The sequence below is a fragment of the Cyprinus carpio genome, chromosome B18 (genome assembly GCF_018340385.1).
Source record: "Cyprinus carpio isolate SPL01 chromosome B18, ASM1834038v1, whole genome shotgun sequence".
NCBI lineage: Eukaryota > Metazoa > Chordata > Actinopteri > Cypriniformes > Cyprinidae > Cyprinus > Cyprinus carpio.
This window is the reverse complement of record NC_056614.1, coordinates 9301473-9320594: the sequence shown is the minus strand read 5'-3', so window position 1 is coordinate 9320594 and position 19122 is coordinate 9301473. Positions and strand designations below refer to the sequence as shown.

General features: G+C 37.7%; 1 protein-coding gene across 1 annotated transcript; it reads left to right on the top strand.

Moving 5' to 3' along the window:
• Positions 1-465: 465 nt before the first annotated feature.
• Positions 466-18272, top strand: LOC109104346 (centromere protein N-like). The gene is made up of 10 exons (XM_042743765.1): positions 466-764; positions 1352-1397; positions 1496-1555; positions 1709-1782; positions 1903-2076; positions 2274-2375; positions 16341-16395; positions 16838-16947; positions 17113-17236; positions 17370-18272. Exons 1-10 carry the CDS (start codon positions 594-596, stop codon positions 17489-17491), a joined length of 1038 nt encoding a protein of 345 aa, XP_042599699.1. The 5' UTR covers positions 466-593; the 3' UTR covers positions 17492-18272.
• The last annotated feature ends 850 nt before the right edge of the window (positions 18273-19122 follow it).

Sequence of the window (19122 nt, the reverse complement as noted above, 5' to 3'; positions counted from 1 at the left end):
AATAATCAAAATATATATATTTTGTTTTTAAGAAAAACAATCCTTGTATAATGTAACTACAATATAATTATACTAAAACAAATATATCTATAAAAAAACAATTACCATTATTACAAAAAAAATAAAAAAAAATGTAATATTAATAAAAACTGGGATTGAGAGCATGCATGGTCATTTAATCCGAGCTATATGAACTCTGTATACAATGTTATGTTTCTTTCACTTCATAATGGATAGCAACATAATGCACATTTAATGCATTTACTGTTTTATTATCATTTTGTAGTTTGAACGCACAAACCAGATGAAATAAATAGTGATTTCTGACAGGCTTCATCGCTGTTCTTTCTTAATAGAGCACTAAATGTGAACAGACTAAATAGCTTCATTAACATTCCCAATTACATTCGACTTGAATGCATAATAATAATTCTGCTGCATATGAAAGACTTTTATGTGATTGCCCGCCCGCTGTAGACTGGAACTTCCGGTTCAGATCTCTGTTTGAGTTCTGGCGGTTTGTTTTGAACGTCTAAGGCGAAAGATATGACCATTTTTAATATTTTTTAACGTAGAACCATTACGTCCGTACGATGGACACACAAGCCACATCTGTTCCAAATCGGATAATCCGGAGAATACCGAACAAAAATATAGAAAATCTTTTGAAGAAATGGAACTGTTTATCAGCAGATCAGCTGCGTGCCCTGGATTACACACGACCCAAGTGGATGATAGTGGAACATGTCATCAGTTTCTGTGAGGTGAGGTACATTCATTATTATTTTTATTTTTATTTTTCCTCAACAGTTGACGTTATGTGTGGAGTAAAATCCATTAAATGGCATACTACCACAGATCAGTGAATACTACCGTCAATTTGCCATCTTTTTTCATCTGATTTTTTATTTAAAACTAACGTTATCATTTCAAATTAATGTATGTGTACGGCGAATGCATATGACCTAACGTTAACTTAATCCAAACCCAGTAGACCGATTTCATGAAAGCTTTAGCTTATGTTTTAACAACAACAACAACAAAAAAAAGGCCAGAAATATGATCGTTATCCAGGATATGGTAATAGTAAATTGTCATCCAGCAGACTTCTTTTGCATAGCGGTGTTTTGAAACGTCATGAATTTCTGATAATAAAAATAAAATAAAATGTAATAATAGGTTATTAAGCAACACGACACTTTGGAGTTATTATTATTATTATTATTATTATTATTATTATTATTATTCATTTGATACTAAGGCTCCTATCAGAACAGGCAGCGAGTTTTATATATAGGAGTAAACGTTAACTAAAATGATTGTGTAAAATCTCTCTCTTTCTCTATTGTAGGAAAACAGACTTAACCTGAAGCACATAACTACTTTGGAAATGATCTGTGAGTGAAATTAACTTTTTTTTTAAAAAACAAGCATGAATTATATTTTAAAAGTAAATATCTGAATTAACCCACTGAGCTTGACATTTTCCCATTAGATCATATAGAAAACCCCGATCAAGGCACCTGGCATGCATGCCAGCTTGCTGAGGCACAGGGTAAGAGTGTTTTATTTACGCATTTCATTGTTAAATTGATTTGAAGGAATGTACAATGAGCATAGCTTGGTACATGTTAAGTGTATGGTTCTTTTGTCTTGTTTAGAGAAATGAATCATTGTCTAAAGCATTTTCTTTTTGTTTTCTCCACAGATGATGCAGTTTGTGTAGAGTTGACACAGTTTAAAGAGCAGTTTAAGGCACACTTGCATGGGGTCATTCGGCATGTAATAACTTCATTTTGCATTTAAGCTTTCAAATCCAACTAAACTTTTTTCAGTTTAAGAATTAAAAGTAACGTCACTTAGTAGTCTATTAATTCAAATCTTTTGATTTTTCTTTTGAAGATTTCCATTAAGATGAAGAAACATGAGGATGAGGCTATATGGATTCGGATTGCATGGGGAGACAACTTCAGCAAACCCAACCACCTTAAGCCAACTTATGTTGTGCACCACCTGCACACTTCCTATGTGTTTATATCCAACCTCATGGCCAAACACAAGATATTTCTTTGTCAGGTGACATTTGATGTGTATATCCATCTTTTTGGTGTAATATGTTTGTTTGTTCGACTTTGCATTAATTTGTAGTGTATAACCAGATGTCGAGGCAACTTGATGCTCCACAGATTTGATCAGTGGAATATATTTTTTCTCTCCACACAAAAAAAGTAAAATCTCATTTTTGTGTTTGTTTTGTTCACTCACGCCCATAGGCATTAGTAATAGCCACTAAACATGGCTCTATAAAGGATGGCCACCTGAGCACCAGGAGTCTCACTGCAATGAGGGACTTACTTCTGAGACGTTATCAGCAGGTAAACCATCAGGGCTCTCCGAGTGGCAAAAAATCCAAATGTGTGTTTTACATTATAAATAAAATTTACTTTGATTTTTAAAATATTCAGCCTAATTAACTGCATGTGTTTGTTTGTATGTTTGCATTTACATATTAAAGTTTATCAAAATTAACTTGTTAGTTGTGGTGATGCACTTAAACAAAAAACAAATAAAAATAATTCAAACATATTTTTACACTATAGAATACACCACAAAGGACAAATGTTGCAGTCTGATTAACAGGGTCCCTATGCAGTACTTACTGCTCCCTAAGCACGGGATATCCATTGAAATTGACTTCGCTGGCAATAATCTCTCATTTGGAATGCCCTGGAATGTCATCAAATAAAGACAATGACGGGGTCATGCATATTATAATATAACGTAAATATTGTAATTTATTTTACTTTTAACATTTATTTATATATATATATATACACACACACACAGTAGGTGGCCAACCAAAATGATCGTTCTGCCGCTGCGTCTGCAAAGTGCATTTGCAGCTTTTGACCGATGTGTGGCGCTTTAACCACAAGTTATTAAACAAGCGCATCAAAGCGCATTTTCGCAAATAGCCGTCAGCTTTGCCTCACAAATGTGTTACATTTGACAGCTGCAGTCTGGGAAAATGAAAGAAAAACACTGTAGTTAAAATATTTAATATTCACTGATGAAAGTTTAGTACTTATGAAGTTATGTGCATTTCTTAGAACAAATTCAAGCAGGATAAATGTCAAGCCTATGAGCATGTGCTTATATTTTCTCTAAGCTGCACAGTATTACACCATATTTTAGATTTGACACATTTAATAGGTGTGCAGTATTATTTATATAATATGAATTATGTGTTATATTATTCTAAATGGTGGTTTACTTTGCATCGGAGCATTAAAAGTGGTAGCCTATTTTAGTGAGCTAGGCAACATGGATTAATATGCAAAATGTCAACATTCTCACATATTAGGCCTATATTTTAATTTATATTTTAAAATTCCTTTAATAAAACAGCATGCATTTTTGTCACGCACTACTTTGTTATTCATTACCTGTCCTTTATTTTGACAGATAACTTCTTGGGAAAAAGATATCTTTCTGTACACTGATTAAGACATTGTTGCGTGTTTTATAAATTATTTTCTTTATTTTAGCAAAACGTGAGGCACTATATAATTTCACTCCCATTATTTAGGCCTAATTAAAACAAGAAACGAATAAATTAAACCTGCACGGTTTAGCTAAATAATTGAAACTCTAAAGAATGGACTGATTAATAAAATGTCCTCACGTTTAAACTTAGGTTCTCTCATTATAATCAACAAAATGCACATGTAAAAAAGAGCTTCATTAATTGACAACTTGAGTGATTTTAAAGGGAGCCTTCTTTACTTGCTTTCATATAATTTAAGTAAAAATAAATAAATAAATAAATTGCAGCCGCATTTAAATGCAGGTGTGTAAAATATCAGAGCGCAAGATTTGCGCGGTGCGCATGATGCTGAGTGCACGCACAGCATTTATTCTTGTTTGTCTACATATTTTATCTTCATTACAAATCTTGTTTGGTTTTATTTTGGATAATTGCATGTAAAAAATTATTTACTTTGTAATGAATATGCAAAATGTGAATTATTCATATTCAAGTGTTTGTGCGAAAATTATTAATGCGCATGCATGACAGGGAGGCGCCCTCTTGATCACTAAATTTTTTTCCTGATAATGAAATAACTTAAAATTGGGGTGTCTCACATATATGAGAAATATATCTACAGAAAGCTTGAAATGTCTACTTTTAAATGAACCAATTCAAAATGAAATCATTATGTAATCTTTGAAGTTGCATTTCTCGTTAAAGGTGCGTCCATGTGGAGAGAGTCAGCACTGTGAATTTCATCTTGCAGCCGACAAGAAAACATTTGTTTATTAATAAATAATTAAAATGTCTCCTTTTTCTCAATTATTAGGCTACTTCTGCCTGTGCTTTGTGGCACACTTAATGCATGTGCTTGAGCACGGAATATATTAAGGCTCATTATGGATTATAGATGTAAATCTAATATAAACCTGCGATTAGCTGAATAATGACAAATGAACAACTAGTAACTAGAAAAATCTTACGTGGGGGGCAGACCTATTACATCTCTGTTAATGTTTTTAAAGTATTTTATACACGTTTGCATTAATTTTGCTTTCAGAACGGTCCAAAATGGAGAGATGCCTAAACACTGATTTTTCCTATCAAACACTTAAAATGAAAATTGAAATAAAATTGATATTTTATTTTTTGAGAATAGCCAACCCTTCTCTGCAGAAATTGTTGCTTCTGGTTTGTACATTGTAAATCACAGAAAGTCTAAAAAATATATTGTCTCCCAAAAACTCTGGTGTTTTTTGTCTCGTCTGTAACGCATGTGTATTTCCCAAATCTAAAATAGCCTATAAAATATGTTCATAGACAGATACTTTGATGATGTCTGGACTCTGTTTGGGATTTAGAAAAACAAAGAGATGGTTCAGTATATTGCTAATGAGTAGGCTGCAATCTGTGAGAATTTATATTTCACATTCTAAAAAATATTGTATGGACTCAACAAAATAAAATTAATGCAACAGTTTGCATCTTTTTTTTTGTCTTTTTTTTTTAGTTGAGGCAACTTCCTCTGAAATTAAGTTATAATAACTAATAAACTATATTGCGCTAGTAGTCAACATTTGAAGTGGATCAAAACCTTTCTTCAGAGTTGTTCTAAAACCAAAATGGCATTTGTCCTATCTAAATCTGCTTTGCAAGTTTGAAACCCTCATAAGACACTGTCCATATGAAATTCACATCTTTATTTGTACCCCCACAAGCTATACAGAGCTACCCCCAAAAACCCCCAACCCCCTCCAGCCGGTCTGTTTTTTGGCCGCGAGGAATGGTGTGTTTTCATGTTACTGGGTTGAAACCATAGACTGTATAAAAAAATGGACGTAGTGTCCGTGACGTCACCCATAGACTCCTGAAGAGCGGTTTTGAAGCTCAAAGTGTGCAGAGCGGGCTGTCGCCATCTTGGCAGCGAGTTACCGTGCGACTCTCCCGGATAATCGAAAATGGGCAAAAAGGTAGGAGCTGGTTGTTGAAGCCACGCCCACCTAGCTCGACGGCATTGTCAGCAGCGGCAATCCACCTGTCACTCAAGTGGCCACGCCCTTAATTATGCAGAACTTTATATAATTTCATTTAATATAATATATAATAACTTGATATAATTTAAACGGATGAGTTATAAAAAAAAAATTCACTCCCCTCACAGTTGTCATGAAGGGCAAAATTAGCTATATAGACCAAAAAAATGTTTTGAATCAGGCTGTAAACATGTTTTTTTCTGCTGTAAAGTTGGGCATTTTAACATGGGGAGTCTATGGGATTGACTACCTTTTGCAGCCAGCCTCAAGCGGCCAGTCGATGAATTGCAGTTTTAGTCACTTCCTTGTTGGCTTCACAAGAGAGAGCGGGAGGGGTTGAAACATGCCTGCACTCACAGCAGCCCTACTCTTTTTATTCATTATTTTCTCGCAGCCCATATTATTATTTTCACAATACCATAATAATAACAAATTATCAATTGATAATTATTATTTTTGCGAAAATCATTGTTATTTGTGAACATAGGCATTTGATGAAGGCTTTAAGACCAAGCGGAATCCTCCGTCTGCTGCTCCCGCTTCACAGCGAGCGTGACTCGCACTAACTGCACCCAGCTTCACCGTCAGCGGTTTGATTTTACAAAATTAGTTTGAGGCGACTACAACTTACTCATCATGAACCCAACATTTAGCAATGCAGAAAACATTCAGCCTACCTGAAGGAAGACGTATTTCATTGTAAATTAATGCTGTTAAATAGAGAGTAAAAAAAAAAAAAAAACCTAGTGTAGGCTATTCTTAAACTTGGATCTCATTATATTGAAGTACAAATCCAAACACCAGAAGCAACCTACACTCTCTTAGTGTTCTTTCATTGAAAAGTATGCATTTTGTTTATTCACAGGCTATATTGTTGAAATAATATTTTAGTTGAAAACTTTAAGTGCCATTGTTTAAAAAAAAAAAAGCTTTTTTTTGTCTAATGTTTCATAGACTTTCAGTGGTTATGCTTTAAAATTCCATGCCATTTGTAATTTCATAGTATTTTCACCTCCTAAATTACTACCCCAGTTCTATAATGGTAAAATTTACTCAGGCCGGTGGCATTTTTTTAATTAAATTTTTTTGTATTTTTTTAGAATTGTAGCCTACATAAATGGGTGAAGCAAAACAAATATAACTTTTTAACTGCAGGCAGATATAGGCCTATATTATTAAAAATATATTATCATTACAAATATTTGGATCGTCCCTTATTCTGTTCCTTATTTTCTTGAAGAATGAACACTTATTTTCTACAAGAATAAAGAATAAAAGAAAGAATCTCAATCAGCCCTTATTTTCCATTTCTGAAGTTAACTGGCAACTCTAATGATGATGTTATTATATTTTGACTCCCCTGACAGTGGCACCTTGCTCAAAAAACAAAAACAAAATCCTCAGTTGTAGGAGATATGCGAGCGAATAATAGATTTAAAAAAGAAAAAAGTGGATGCTTGGTTTTGTAAAATGAATACAGCTCGTAAAAAATGATATGATGAAAAAGAAATAATTTAAGCAATTCAAACCTTTTTTTATACTAGATTCAACTTGAATTTCAATACTATTAAACTGACTTTAAAATCTCAAGGAGTTTATAAGTTGAAACTGTAAAATGTCACAGTGCATGTTTGTTACGTACGCCGCGCTTCGTAATTTTTGTTTGTGCGTATGTTGTTGCATATGCTTGGCGTGTATGTTTGTGTACTTTATTTGTTTCAGGTGTGAAGCTCGATTGGAGCGTCCGCCTGTCAATCAGCTGACGTAGGATGCTGACGTCTGGGATCGCGCCACCAATCGCCTGTCGCCGGGTAGTTTATGAATGGCTCTAACTTCAATGGCGGGGGGATGAAAACAGACTCTGGGTTGGGAAAAGAGTTGGCACACGCTGCGAAGACGGTTCTCTTGTTTGAGAGACCAGTCTGAGCGACTGATTATTGTTCGGGGCTCGCTGCTTTTGTGATCTTGCAGTTAGATCAGTTCTCTTTGTTTGCGCTTGAAGGCGCACTGTGTTGCCCTTGGTAGCTTACGTGTTTGCAGTGCCTGCAAAATGTTTGTTGCTGTCATGAAATCTTCATCTCAGTTCATCGTTCAACATTGTGTAGACTGACGGGAGAGGTTGTGAGCCAGGTAAGCAGGTCGCGACTTACATTTGCACACGTAGTTACGGAGATGTATTAGATGCACTAGTGTTAGGAGTGGTGCTAATTATGTATGTTTTTGTTTTAGTTAGTATAGTTTAGTTAGAGCGTCTTGTACGCTGAAGATGTTTCTTTCTACCTTTTTTTGTTGATAGTTAGTTTAGTTCTTTAACTTTAGTTAAAGGGGCTTTTTGTTATATTCAGTTTTTTGATTTAAGCACCACTCTTTTGCTCCTTCCTCTTCCCCAGATTGTCTGTTGCTCTGGTTACTCTTGTTACGTTGTACTAATTATAAATATTCATTACTTTATTATTCTTCATTATTATTTTTCCCTTTGTTACTACTTCACTTTATTGTAGTTGGAGAATTAAAATCTTTCAACTCAGTTATGGATGGTTGTCTGTTCCTTTCCAATAACAGATTCTCGTCACTATATTGACACACATGCAAAACTTTTGTTACGTCTAATAATATTCCTAGACAAATAAAATCAAAATAACTAAGCACAAAACATATTTGGGGGCTCGTCCTAACTTTTATATTGCTTATGTTTTGTGTGTGTGTGGTGCGGGGAACTGCGCTGGAAAGGAATTAGTGCATGTTGAAGTGAGTATGGTGGAATATTGGCAATGAGTACTTTTGATTTGCAATCATTTATTGCTGATCCAACTTTAGAAATCTTTGATCGATGTAGAAAAGACGATTTGTTGCAGATAGCTGAATACTATCGCATTCCTGTGGTGAGGCAATCTCTAAAGCACATTATTAAGAATGAAATTTGGAAACACTTGGTCGAATTAAAAGTATTTTTATTTCCAGATGCGGATAGTGAGAGGGCTGGCATGTCGGCTGTGGAAAAACGTTTGACTAGTGTGGGAAATGTGGCGGAAGCAGAAGATGAGAATGCTGAGGTGGAGGTTGAGGCCGAGCCCAAGGCTGGCTTACCCCCCTTCTACCCACTTTCTCCGCTTTCCGTTGGCTCTGGGGGTGATGCGCGACTGAGGGTCCGCCTAGCCAAAATCCAGATGGAAGCGCAGGAACGGGCTGAGACGCGCCAAGCTGAAATTAAGCTACGACTAGAAATCCGTAAACTGGAAATTGAAGCTGAGACACAGGTGAAACTGCGACAGCTCGAGTTGGATTCAGCGACGGTTGTCTCGGGCCGAACTGTGCAGCCTAATCCTGTTGTTTCAGTAAATTCAGAAAATTCTGTGAGTGATGTTTCGACCACTACATTTGATGTTAGTAAACAGATCGCTTTAGTGCCTCACTTTAGAGAATCCGAAGTGGATGCGTATTTCGCTGCTTTTGAGCGTGTGGCTGCTGCACTTCGTTGGCCAAAAGAGGTTTGGTGTCTGTTACTACAATGTCGATTAGTTGGAAAAGCACAGGAAGTCTGTTCTGCACTAACCTTAGAAGAAAGCATGCAATACGATACCGTAAAGAACGCTGTTCTTCGTGCATATGAATTGGTGCCTGAGGCATATCGGCAACGTTTCAGGAACCATAAGAAGTCAGCTCAGACATTTGTGGAGTTTGCCCGTGAGAAGGGAATTCTTTTTGATAAATGGTTGTCTTCTAACAACGTGCAAGATTTGAGTTCGTTGAGAGAGTTAATGCTTTTAGAAGATTTTAAGAATTGTCTATCGGAACGAGTAGTCACGTACCTGAATGAGCAAAAGGTCACCATGTTATCACAAGCTGCGATTCTTGCAGATGAGTATGCGTTAACGCATAAGAGTGTGTTCGCTTTACCCCCGACCCAGAGAAAATGGTGAGTTCGTTTTCAACTCAAAATTCAAGTACCCGTGCTAAAATCAGTTCACCACAGAATAAAGAAACACGAGAATGTTTTTATTGCCACAAGACGGGACACCTTATTTCTGATTGTTTAATGCTGAGACGTAAGACTCAGGCTCAGCAAGGACAGTTAAAGCCTGTTACTTTTGTGAAGACTGTGCGTCCTAAAGCGGTTTTTAGAGAAAGATGCGATTGACTCAGGGTTTAAACCATTTTTGTTGAAGGGGTTAATCTCCGTAAATGGTAAACCTGGAGAGCAGAAAGAGGTACAAATCTTGAGGGATACGGGATCGATTCAATCTTTTGTAGTCTCTGATGCACTTCCTTTGTCGGAGCAGACGTTTTGTGGGTCAAGTGTGTTAGTTCAAGGGATTGAGATGGGTGTTGTAAAGGTACCGCTGCACCGGATACACTTGCAATGTGACCTGGTCTCAGGTTTTGTTAAGGTGGGGATACGTTCTTCCTTTCCTGTGAAAGGTGTTGCATTCATTCTCGGGAACGATTTGGCGGGAGGTAAAGTGTCACCTGTGCTCGAAGTCGTTGATAAAAACCTGACTGTTTTATTCCTGTTGGTGATATATCTGATAATTTTCCGGAGGTATTTGTTGCTAATGTAGTTACGCGTGCTCAAAAACGCAGAATTGGAGATGACATTGTTTTGGCCGACACTTTTTTGTCACCTGTGTTCACCGAGGAACATTTTGGGTCAGGTCCAAAAGAATCTGAAAATGTTAGACATGACAGACAGTCTGATACGGCAATAGCTGAGTCTGAATTGTTAGCTGAACCTATTTCTCATGAAGGAATTAAGACTGCACAAAGAGAAGATGTGTCGTTAACTAAATGTTTTTCTGCTGCGGAAAGTCCTCAAACTAATAAAGTCAACGCGGCTGAATACGTGATCGAAAATGGGTTGATGTTAAGGAAATGGCATCCTCACAGAGATGGGGAGAATGAGTGCGATGTTGTATGTCAAATTGTTTTACCTACTGTCTATCGAAAACAAGTGTTGAGCTTGGCACATGATCATGATTTAGCAGGTCATTTGGGGGTGACAAAAACTTACAACCGCATTCTCAAACATTTTTTTTTGGCCTGGCTTGAAGAGCGATGTGTCTAAGTATTGCCGCACATGTCATGAGTGTCAAGTGATGGGCAAGCCCAACCAAAAGATTCCACCAGCTCCATTAATTCCGATCCCTGTCATTTGCGAACCGTTTGAGCATATAATTTTGGATTGCGTTGGTCCCTTGCCGAAATCAAAAGCAGGTAATCAATTTTTGTTAACTATTATGTGTTCTGCGACACGATTTCCGGAGGCTGTTCCCTTGAGAAGAATAACTGCGCCTGTCATCATTAAAGCTTTGATAAAGTTTTTTTCCACGTTCGGATTGCCAAAAATCGTGCAGACAGACCAGGGTACGAATTTTCTTTCTAATGTTTTTTAGACAAGTGTTGAAAACTTTGGGTATCTCACATCGGATCTCGAGCCCGTATCATCCTGAAAGCCAGGGTGCTATCGAACGATTTCACCAGACGCTGAAGTCAATGTTGAAAAAGTACTGTCTAAGCTCTCGTAAAGAATCGGACGATGGAGTACCATTAGTGTTGTTTGCAGTTCGTGAAGCAACCCAAGAATCTCTGGGGTTTAGTCCTGCAGATTTAGTCTTTGGTCACACCGTACGAGGGCAGATGAAGGTGTTGAAAGACGGAATGTTGAATGACACTAAGTCATCTCAACAAAATGTCCTAGATTACGTCAGTCGGTTCCGAGAACGACTACATAATGCGTGCTCATTTGCACGAAAATCGTTGTCCACTGCTCAGGAGGGCATGAAGAAATGGTATGACAGGAAAGCTGTTGTGCGTGAAATTCAAACCTTGTGACGAAGTTTTGGTACTGTTACCAGTACCAGGTTCAGTTTTGACTGCTCGTTTCTTTGGTCCGTACAAGGTATCAAAGAGATTGAGTGAGACTGATTTTGTAATCCACACGCCTGACTGCAAACGGAAGTTTCGTACATGCCATATTAACATGTTGAAATTATATTGTTTTCGAAAGGTGTCTGAGAAATCTGTGGAAGAGAAAAAAAAAGCTTGTTGCTGTTCCTACTGATGTTCTAGCTGCTGCTGTTGTTGCGGTGTCTGATCCTACGATAGTGAAGGACGAGGTGTTGCGGTTTTCTCTTGGTGAGTGTGATCCTGATGATGGTGTTACACTTCGTAATGATTTATCAATGTGTGGTAGACTTTCGAATTCTGAGATTTTAAAAAAATTGTCTGAAAACCTTGAGAATTTGCTTGAGTCACAGAAATGGGACGTTATGAGGCTATTTCAAGAATTTCCCATGCTGTTTAGTGATGTGCCGACTCAAACGCATGTATTGCAGCATGATATTCAAGTGACGTGTAATTCTCCTATCAAGCAACATGCTTATCGTGTGAATAGTTTGAAACGTTCTGTGATGAGGACTGAGGTTGATTATTTGTTGAGGAATGACCTAGCTGAACCTAGCTATAGTCCGTGGAGTTCTCCTTGTCTTCTTGTTCCAAAATCTGACGGTACATTCAGGTTTTGCACAGATTATCGAAAAGTAAATTCTGTGACTGTACCGGATAGCTATCCTCTTCCCAGGATGGAAGACTGCATCGATAACTTGGGTTCTGCTAGGTTTGTGACGAAATTAGATTTGCTGAAAGGGTATTGGCAAGTGCCATTGACCGCTCGAGCTGCGGATATTTCAGCTTTCGTTACTCCGGATAACTTCCTGCAGTACCGGGTTATGGCATTTGGGCTGCGAAAAACGCCCCAGCAACTTTTCAGCGCCCTTGTAAACATTGTGTTGTCAGGAGTGAGAAATTGTAATGCCTACCTTGATGATTTAGTAATCTATTCTTTTGATTGGTCCGAGCATTTGACTGTTCTTCGGACAGTTTTTGAAAGATTGGCTGATGCTTCCCTGACAATTAATCTGGCTAAGTGCGAATTCGGTAAAGCAACGATCACCTATTTGGGCAAAGAAGTAGGTCAAGGTCAAGTTCGCCCTGTTAGTGCCAAAATATCTGCTATTGCTGACTTTCCTATTCCAACGACAAGACGAGAGTTACGTCGTTTTTTAGGCATGGCTGGTTACTACAGAAGTTTCTGCCGAAATTTCTCCACTGTAGTACATCCTCTAACCAGTTTAAGTCCAGCGAATGCTTTTATTTGGGACTGATGCGTGTCAACAAGCTTTTGAAGGTGCAAAGTTGTATGTTGACTAGTGCACCTGTTCTTGCTACTCCGGATTGTACACGTTGTTTTAAATTGGAAGTTGATGCTAGTGCTTTAGGCATGGGAGCTGTTCTTATTCAAGAGGATGATGTCGGTTTTGAGCATCCAATTTGTTACTTTTCTCGAAAATTCAACCGACATCAGCTAAATTATTCTACCATTGAGAAGGAAGCTTTGGGTCTAATTCTGGCTTTGCAATTCTTTGAGGTTTATGTGGGGTCATCTGTTCTGCCTGTTACTGTGTACACGGATCACAATCCGTTAGTGGTTCTTGTCCAGAATGTACAATCACAATCAACGTCTTATGCGTTGGTCGTTGATTGTGCAAAATTACAACCCCAAAATAAAACACAAAAAATATACATAAAATAAAATTGCTGACACCTTATCTAGAGCTTAAATACTGCTTCAGGTTGAGTTTTAAGGGGGGTGAGTGTTACGTACGCCGCGCTTCGTAATTTTTGTTTGTGCGTATGTTGTTGCATATGCTTGGCGTGTATGTTTGTGTACTTTATTTGTTTCAGGTGTGAAGCTCGATGGGAGCGTCCGCCTGTCCCAATCAGCTGACGTAGGATGCTGACGTCTGGGATCGCGCCACCAATCGCCTGTCGCCGGGTAGTTTATGAATGGCTCTAACTTCAATGGCGGGGGGATGAAGACAGACTCTGGTTTGGGAAAAGAGTTGGCACACGCTGTGAAGACGGTTCTCTTGTTTGAGAGACCAGTCTGAGCGACTGATTATTGTTCGGGGCTCGCTGCTTTTGTGATCTTGCAGTTAGATCAGTTCTCTTTGTTTGCGCTTGAAGGCGCACTGTGTTGCCCTTGGTAGCTTACGTGTTTGCAGTGCCTGCTAAATGTTTGTTGCTGTCATGAAATCTTCATCTCAGTTCATCGTTTAACATTGTGTAGACTGATGGGAGAGGTTGTGAGCCAGGTAAGCAGGTCGCGACTTACATTTGCACACGTAGTTACGGAGATGTATTAGATGCACTAGTGTTAGGAGTGGTGCTAATTATGTATGTTTTTTGTTTTAGTTAGTATAGTTTAGTTAGAGCGTCTTGTACGCTGAAGATGTTTCTTTCTACCGTTGTTGTTGATAGTTAGTTTAGTTCTTTTAACTTTAGTTAAAGGGGCTTTTTGTTATATTCAGTTTTTTTTGATTTAAGCACCACTCTTTTGCTCCTTCCTCTTCCCCAGATTGTCTGTTGCTCTGGTTACTCTTGCTACGTTGTACTAATTATAAATATTCATTGCTTTATTATTCTTCATTATTATTTTTCCCTTTGTTACTACTTCACTTTATTGTAGTTGGAGAATTAAAATCTTTCAACTCAGTTATGGATGGTTGTCTGTTCCCTTTCCAATAACAGATTCTCGTCACTATATTGACACACATGCAAAACTTTTGTTACGTCTAATAATATTCCTAGACAAATAACATCTAAATAACGAGGGACGTAACAATGTTAAATAGCCTAAATTAACTTGTATCTTATAGTATCCGAAGACCTTGATTGCATGTTAGCATAAAACTAACAAAAACTAACAATATCATTAGAATTTATTTATTTATTTATTTATTTTAAATGAACAATTTATGACAATGACATAATTTCCATTTATGTTGTTCTGCCTACTAGAATGTTGGCATACCCTGACCACTTCCTAATGATCCTAATGTGATTTGAGTTGTCTAGTTCCAAAGATGTCAATGTCAAGAATGCATTGAAGGCAATATTGGAGAATGAAAACATTGATCAATTTTGAATTTTCTAATGAATTAGTTGTGATTTTTTTCAAAGTAACAAAGTAAATGTGTGCCAGGTCTTCAGGAAAAACAAAAGAAGAAAACCACCAATTGGCCCCCATCTTTTCACAGATCTTCAACAGATCTCTGGAGTTGGGTGAAGTGCCTTCCTGCTTCAAACGCTCCACCATCATCCCCGTTCCAAAGAAACCCAAGATAACAGGACTTAATGACTACAGGCCTGTGGCTCTAACATCTGTCATCATGAAGTCATTTGAAAAACTGGTTCTGGCTTACCTGAAGGACATCACTGGACCCTTACTGGACCCCCTGCAGTTTGCTTACCGAGCAAACAGGTCTGTGGATGATGCAGTAAACATTGGACTGCATTATGTTCTGCAACACCTAGCCAAACCGGGGACTTATGTGAGGATCCTGTTTGTGGACTTCAGCTCGGCCTTTAACACGATCATCCCAAACCTCCTCCTGCCCAAACTAACTCAGCTCTCCGTGCCCACCTCCATCTGTCAGTGGATCAACAGCTTCCTGACAGACAGGCAGCAGCTAGTGAGGCTGGGAAAATACACATCCAGCACCCGTACAATCAGCACTGGAGCTCCCCATGGCTGCTTTCTCTCCCCAATGCTCTTCTCCCTGTACAATAATGATTGCACGTCTAAGAACCCCTCTGTCAAGCTCCTGAAGTTTGCAGATCACACCACACTCATCGGCCCCATTTAGGACAGTGACGAGTCTGCTTACAGACAGGAGGTTAAAGAACTGGCTGTATGGTGCACTCTCAACAACCTGGAGCTTAACACGCTCAAAACAGTGGAGATGATCGTGGATTTCAGGAGAAACCCCCCTGCTCTCCCCCCACTCACCATCATGAACAGCACTGTGACTGCAGTGGAATCATTCAGGTTCCTGGGAACCACCATCTCTCAGGACCTGAAGTGGGACATTCACATTGACTCCATTGTGAAAAAGGCCCAGCAGAGGTTGTACTTCCTTCGCCAGCTGAGGAAGTTCAACCTACCACAAGAGCTGCAGAAACAGTTCTACTCCACCATCATTGAATCCATCCTCTGCACTTCAGTAACTGTCTGGTTCAGCTCAGCTTCTAAATCTGACCTCAGAAGACTACAGAGGGTAGTCCGGACTGCTGAGAGAATCATCGTTACAACCCTCCCTTCTATTCAAGAACTGTACTTATCCAGAATGAGCAAAAAGGCTGGCAAAATCACTCTGGACCCCTCACATCCAGCACACTTCCTCTTTGAACTGTTGCCATCTGGTCAACGCTACAGAGTACTGAGCACCAGAATGACCAGACACAGGAACAGTTTCTTCCCTCAGGCAATCCATCTAATGATCACTTGATAATAACTGTGGAACACACTACACTATTTATATTTACATACACACACTTATTTATCTAACACACAGCCTTAGTGTACCTTAAATTTTTTTGCACATAATATACCTGTACATACACAATAGCTCATTGTAATATACCTGCCATACAATTGTCAATTTGTATATTGTCATTTCTTACCTACTTATTTGTATTTTTTTGTATTTTTTATTCTTTATTATGTGTTTTTTGTTGTCGCTGTCATTCTGTTGCACTGCAGAGCTTCTGTCACGAAAACAAATTCCTTGTATGTGTGAGCATACCTGGCAATAAAGCTCATTCTGATTCTGATTCTGTAAATGCTTGAAAATTTCACTTGGATAATAAACATTAAACTTATTTTATGTATTTTTAATTTAATTATTATTTATTTTTTGGGTATTTTTTATTGATAGGTTTTTCCAAATGCACACTCAAGGATCCCACAGGAAAGAAACACCCTTTCATCCCGTAAGTACGTTTTTATTTTTGTGTATCTTACATAAGAATCAAAGCTGTTCATGTGAGGTGATAAATGTGTATAATCTCCACAAAGAAATGAGATGCTATAGAGATAGAAAATGATAATGATAAATGAGATAGAAATTGTGTATCAATTGCAATGAGAACCAACGCATAAATTAAAAGCACACTAGATATAAGTTTATATCTAAATAGAAAATTCCAGTCAGATGTCAGATTTAAATACTATTCCAAATCGGCAATAAAATGTGTTCATAGCAGACTCCCCACATTACACTTTATGGAACTTGTGTTGTGTTAGCAGACATTCTTATTTAAATTCATAACTGCTATGCTTGCTGTTGTGAAAACAGTGAGGGAATAGATGTGATATAACTTAACTATAATTAATCTATGTAGTTTTGTTGGTCTTTTCTTGTCTTTTTTAAAGATCCCTGTATTGGAAAGGAACACGGTGACCATGAAGAGATGAGACATCAGATGTCCTGTGAGGCATTTGGACACAGTCCTTCACCAAAGCTAGAAACGGCAGTGTATAGAGTAAGTGTGTAAACCGCTAATCTCACATAACCACCTTTAGATTGAATATCAGTAGTTTATTTGTTATACAAAATTACATATATTTCATTTCAACTAACCACAATAAACAAGCCTCTTGAAATTCAAAAATGGGCTTTACTACACGGATCCTCTGTTTTCTCCTAGCTTGAGACAAGGTACAGGGGAAATGGCAACCAGACCCTCAGTGACAGAGAGGAGTTCTTCAGAGGGGTGGTCAGGTTCTCAAGCAGCAGTCTGCTAGATTCCTTGCGCCACTGCGTTGCTTCAGGTGAGAGGGGACAGAAACTTTCAATTGACAGAAGTCAAAATTGTCTGAAATTGCCTATACTTCCCACTCAGGCCGTCAGCTTTTGTTTTTTGCCTCACTGCAGTTAATAAAGTATTTTGTTTTCTTTTGGCAGGCATGGCTGAAGGTCCAGTTACTCCGCTATTGTCAGCCATCACTCAGAGAGGAAGGAATTATTTTGTGATCACAGACAAAGGCCCTGGTGTTTCCAGCCAAGCATCAGCACAGAGACCCTGATCACAACAGACATTGTAGAGAAAGATCAATTCAACCAGGATGTGCATACAAGAGAATATATATTTTGCATCCTGCAAAATATAAAAAACATTAGAGTAGTCATGTGTAGAGTCTATCAGTGTCATAAGAGGACATGTCTGAGACAGCTGTAAGGATCGCTGATCCAGCAAGGAGAGACAAAATATTTTAACAGTTAACCTTGGTAATACAGCATGTATTATTTTTAGCGTCATTTGAGCATGGTTTAAATAAAGGTTTTGATAGAAAAAATTTTGTATACGTCGAAACAAATACCATATTTTTACTAAAATAAAACTGGTAACATCAAAGAAAAGCAAATCTGAAGGCCTCTGACATTGAAGATTTACTTTTGTTCTATAAAAGAGAACGTGTTGAAAATACACTGAACCTGTATATCAACAGAATTTTCTGGGGCCTTTTATGAGCCAGCACCAAAAAATGGAGTGAAATACTTTATGGAGGACTAGTTATTTTCATCAGCTATGGCTCGTTAACGCTAGCACTTTGCCCGTTTCAAATCAGACACAGAGATTAAGTAGTGTGGCCCCAGATAGCACACATATGTCAGCAAAATGTCTGTTAAAGATCGCTCCTGTGTGCAAACATCTTAGAGACATCTTTAAGAGATGTCAGTTTTACATACATTCTAAATCAAACATCTTAAAAACATTCTCTAAACATCTATTTGACATCTGATAGGAAACGTATTGCAGGAGGCAACAATCTGTCAAAGCAATTTTAATAATAAAAGTCATGGGGGCAGTGTTGACAAGTTTCTGTACCCGTGTATTTCTGAATGTTTCTGTCTCTCTCTCTCTCTCTCTCTCTCTCTCTCTCTCTCTCTCTCTCTCTCTCTCTCTCTCGGGCTATGACAAATATTTTTTAACTCTATTTTAAAAGTCATTAAAGCTCAGTTCAACGAGCGTTTGGTACAACAAAACTACATTTAATATTATTAGCCTATCACAAAAAAACCTAGTATCATCCTCATTGTCTCACTGATTTTCCAAAGGTTAAGGTCAGATGAACATAAAAGTGTAACACTGGTTGTAAACATTGTTTGATATTGAATATATATAGAGAAAAAGATCACTTATTGTACAACAGCTTTATGTCAGCAAAATTCTACTTTTCAGTTCTAGGGTACAAAAAGAATTCCCTGAATATCAGCGTTAATTATTATTCTGTGTTTATCATATTCTTTGCATATTATTATATTTACTCTATCCTTCAAATGCTTGGGATCAGTCAGTAGCGTGCTTAGGCACCACGCAAACCACATAATTGCATGGGAAGCCACGCACAGCCTACTGTCTCACAGTTCTGACCTGATTTCATACACTTGCGAGTTTATATCCGACACTTTTGACTTTATAACTTTTCTACTGTGCTTCTTGTGTGTTGGGCTACTACGTGCCCAACAATGTTTAATTCCTGTCTTACTTGTAAATAATGCATTTATAGTGTGAATAATGATTTATATTTAAATAATTTCAAATAATTAACTTTTTTATTCACCATTTATATTTTTATATAAATCTTTCTGTTAATCAAAAACCCCGATAAAAGCATCGTGTTATATATCGTGTCTGACTGCTAGACAATATAAG

Bases quoted from the DNA above. Each gene is read 5' to 3' on its own strand.
- LOC109104346 (XM_042743765.1), top strand. From the start codon at position 594: ATGGACACACAAGCCACATCTGTTCCAAATCGGATAATCCGGAGAATA. The intron at 1,783-1,902 runs GTAATAACTTCA...TTTCTTTTGAAG, and splicing joins TGCATGGGGTCATTCGGCAT to ATTTCCATTAAGATGAAGAA. The intron at 16,396-16,837 runs GTAAGTACGTTT...TCTTTTTTAAAG, and splicing joins AAGAAACACCCTTTCATCCC to ATCCCTGTATTGGAAAGGAA.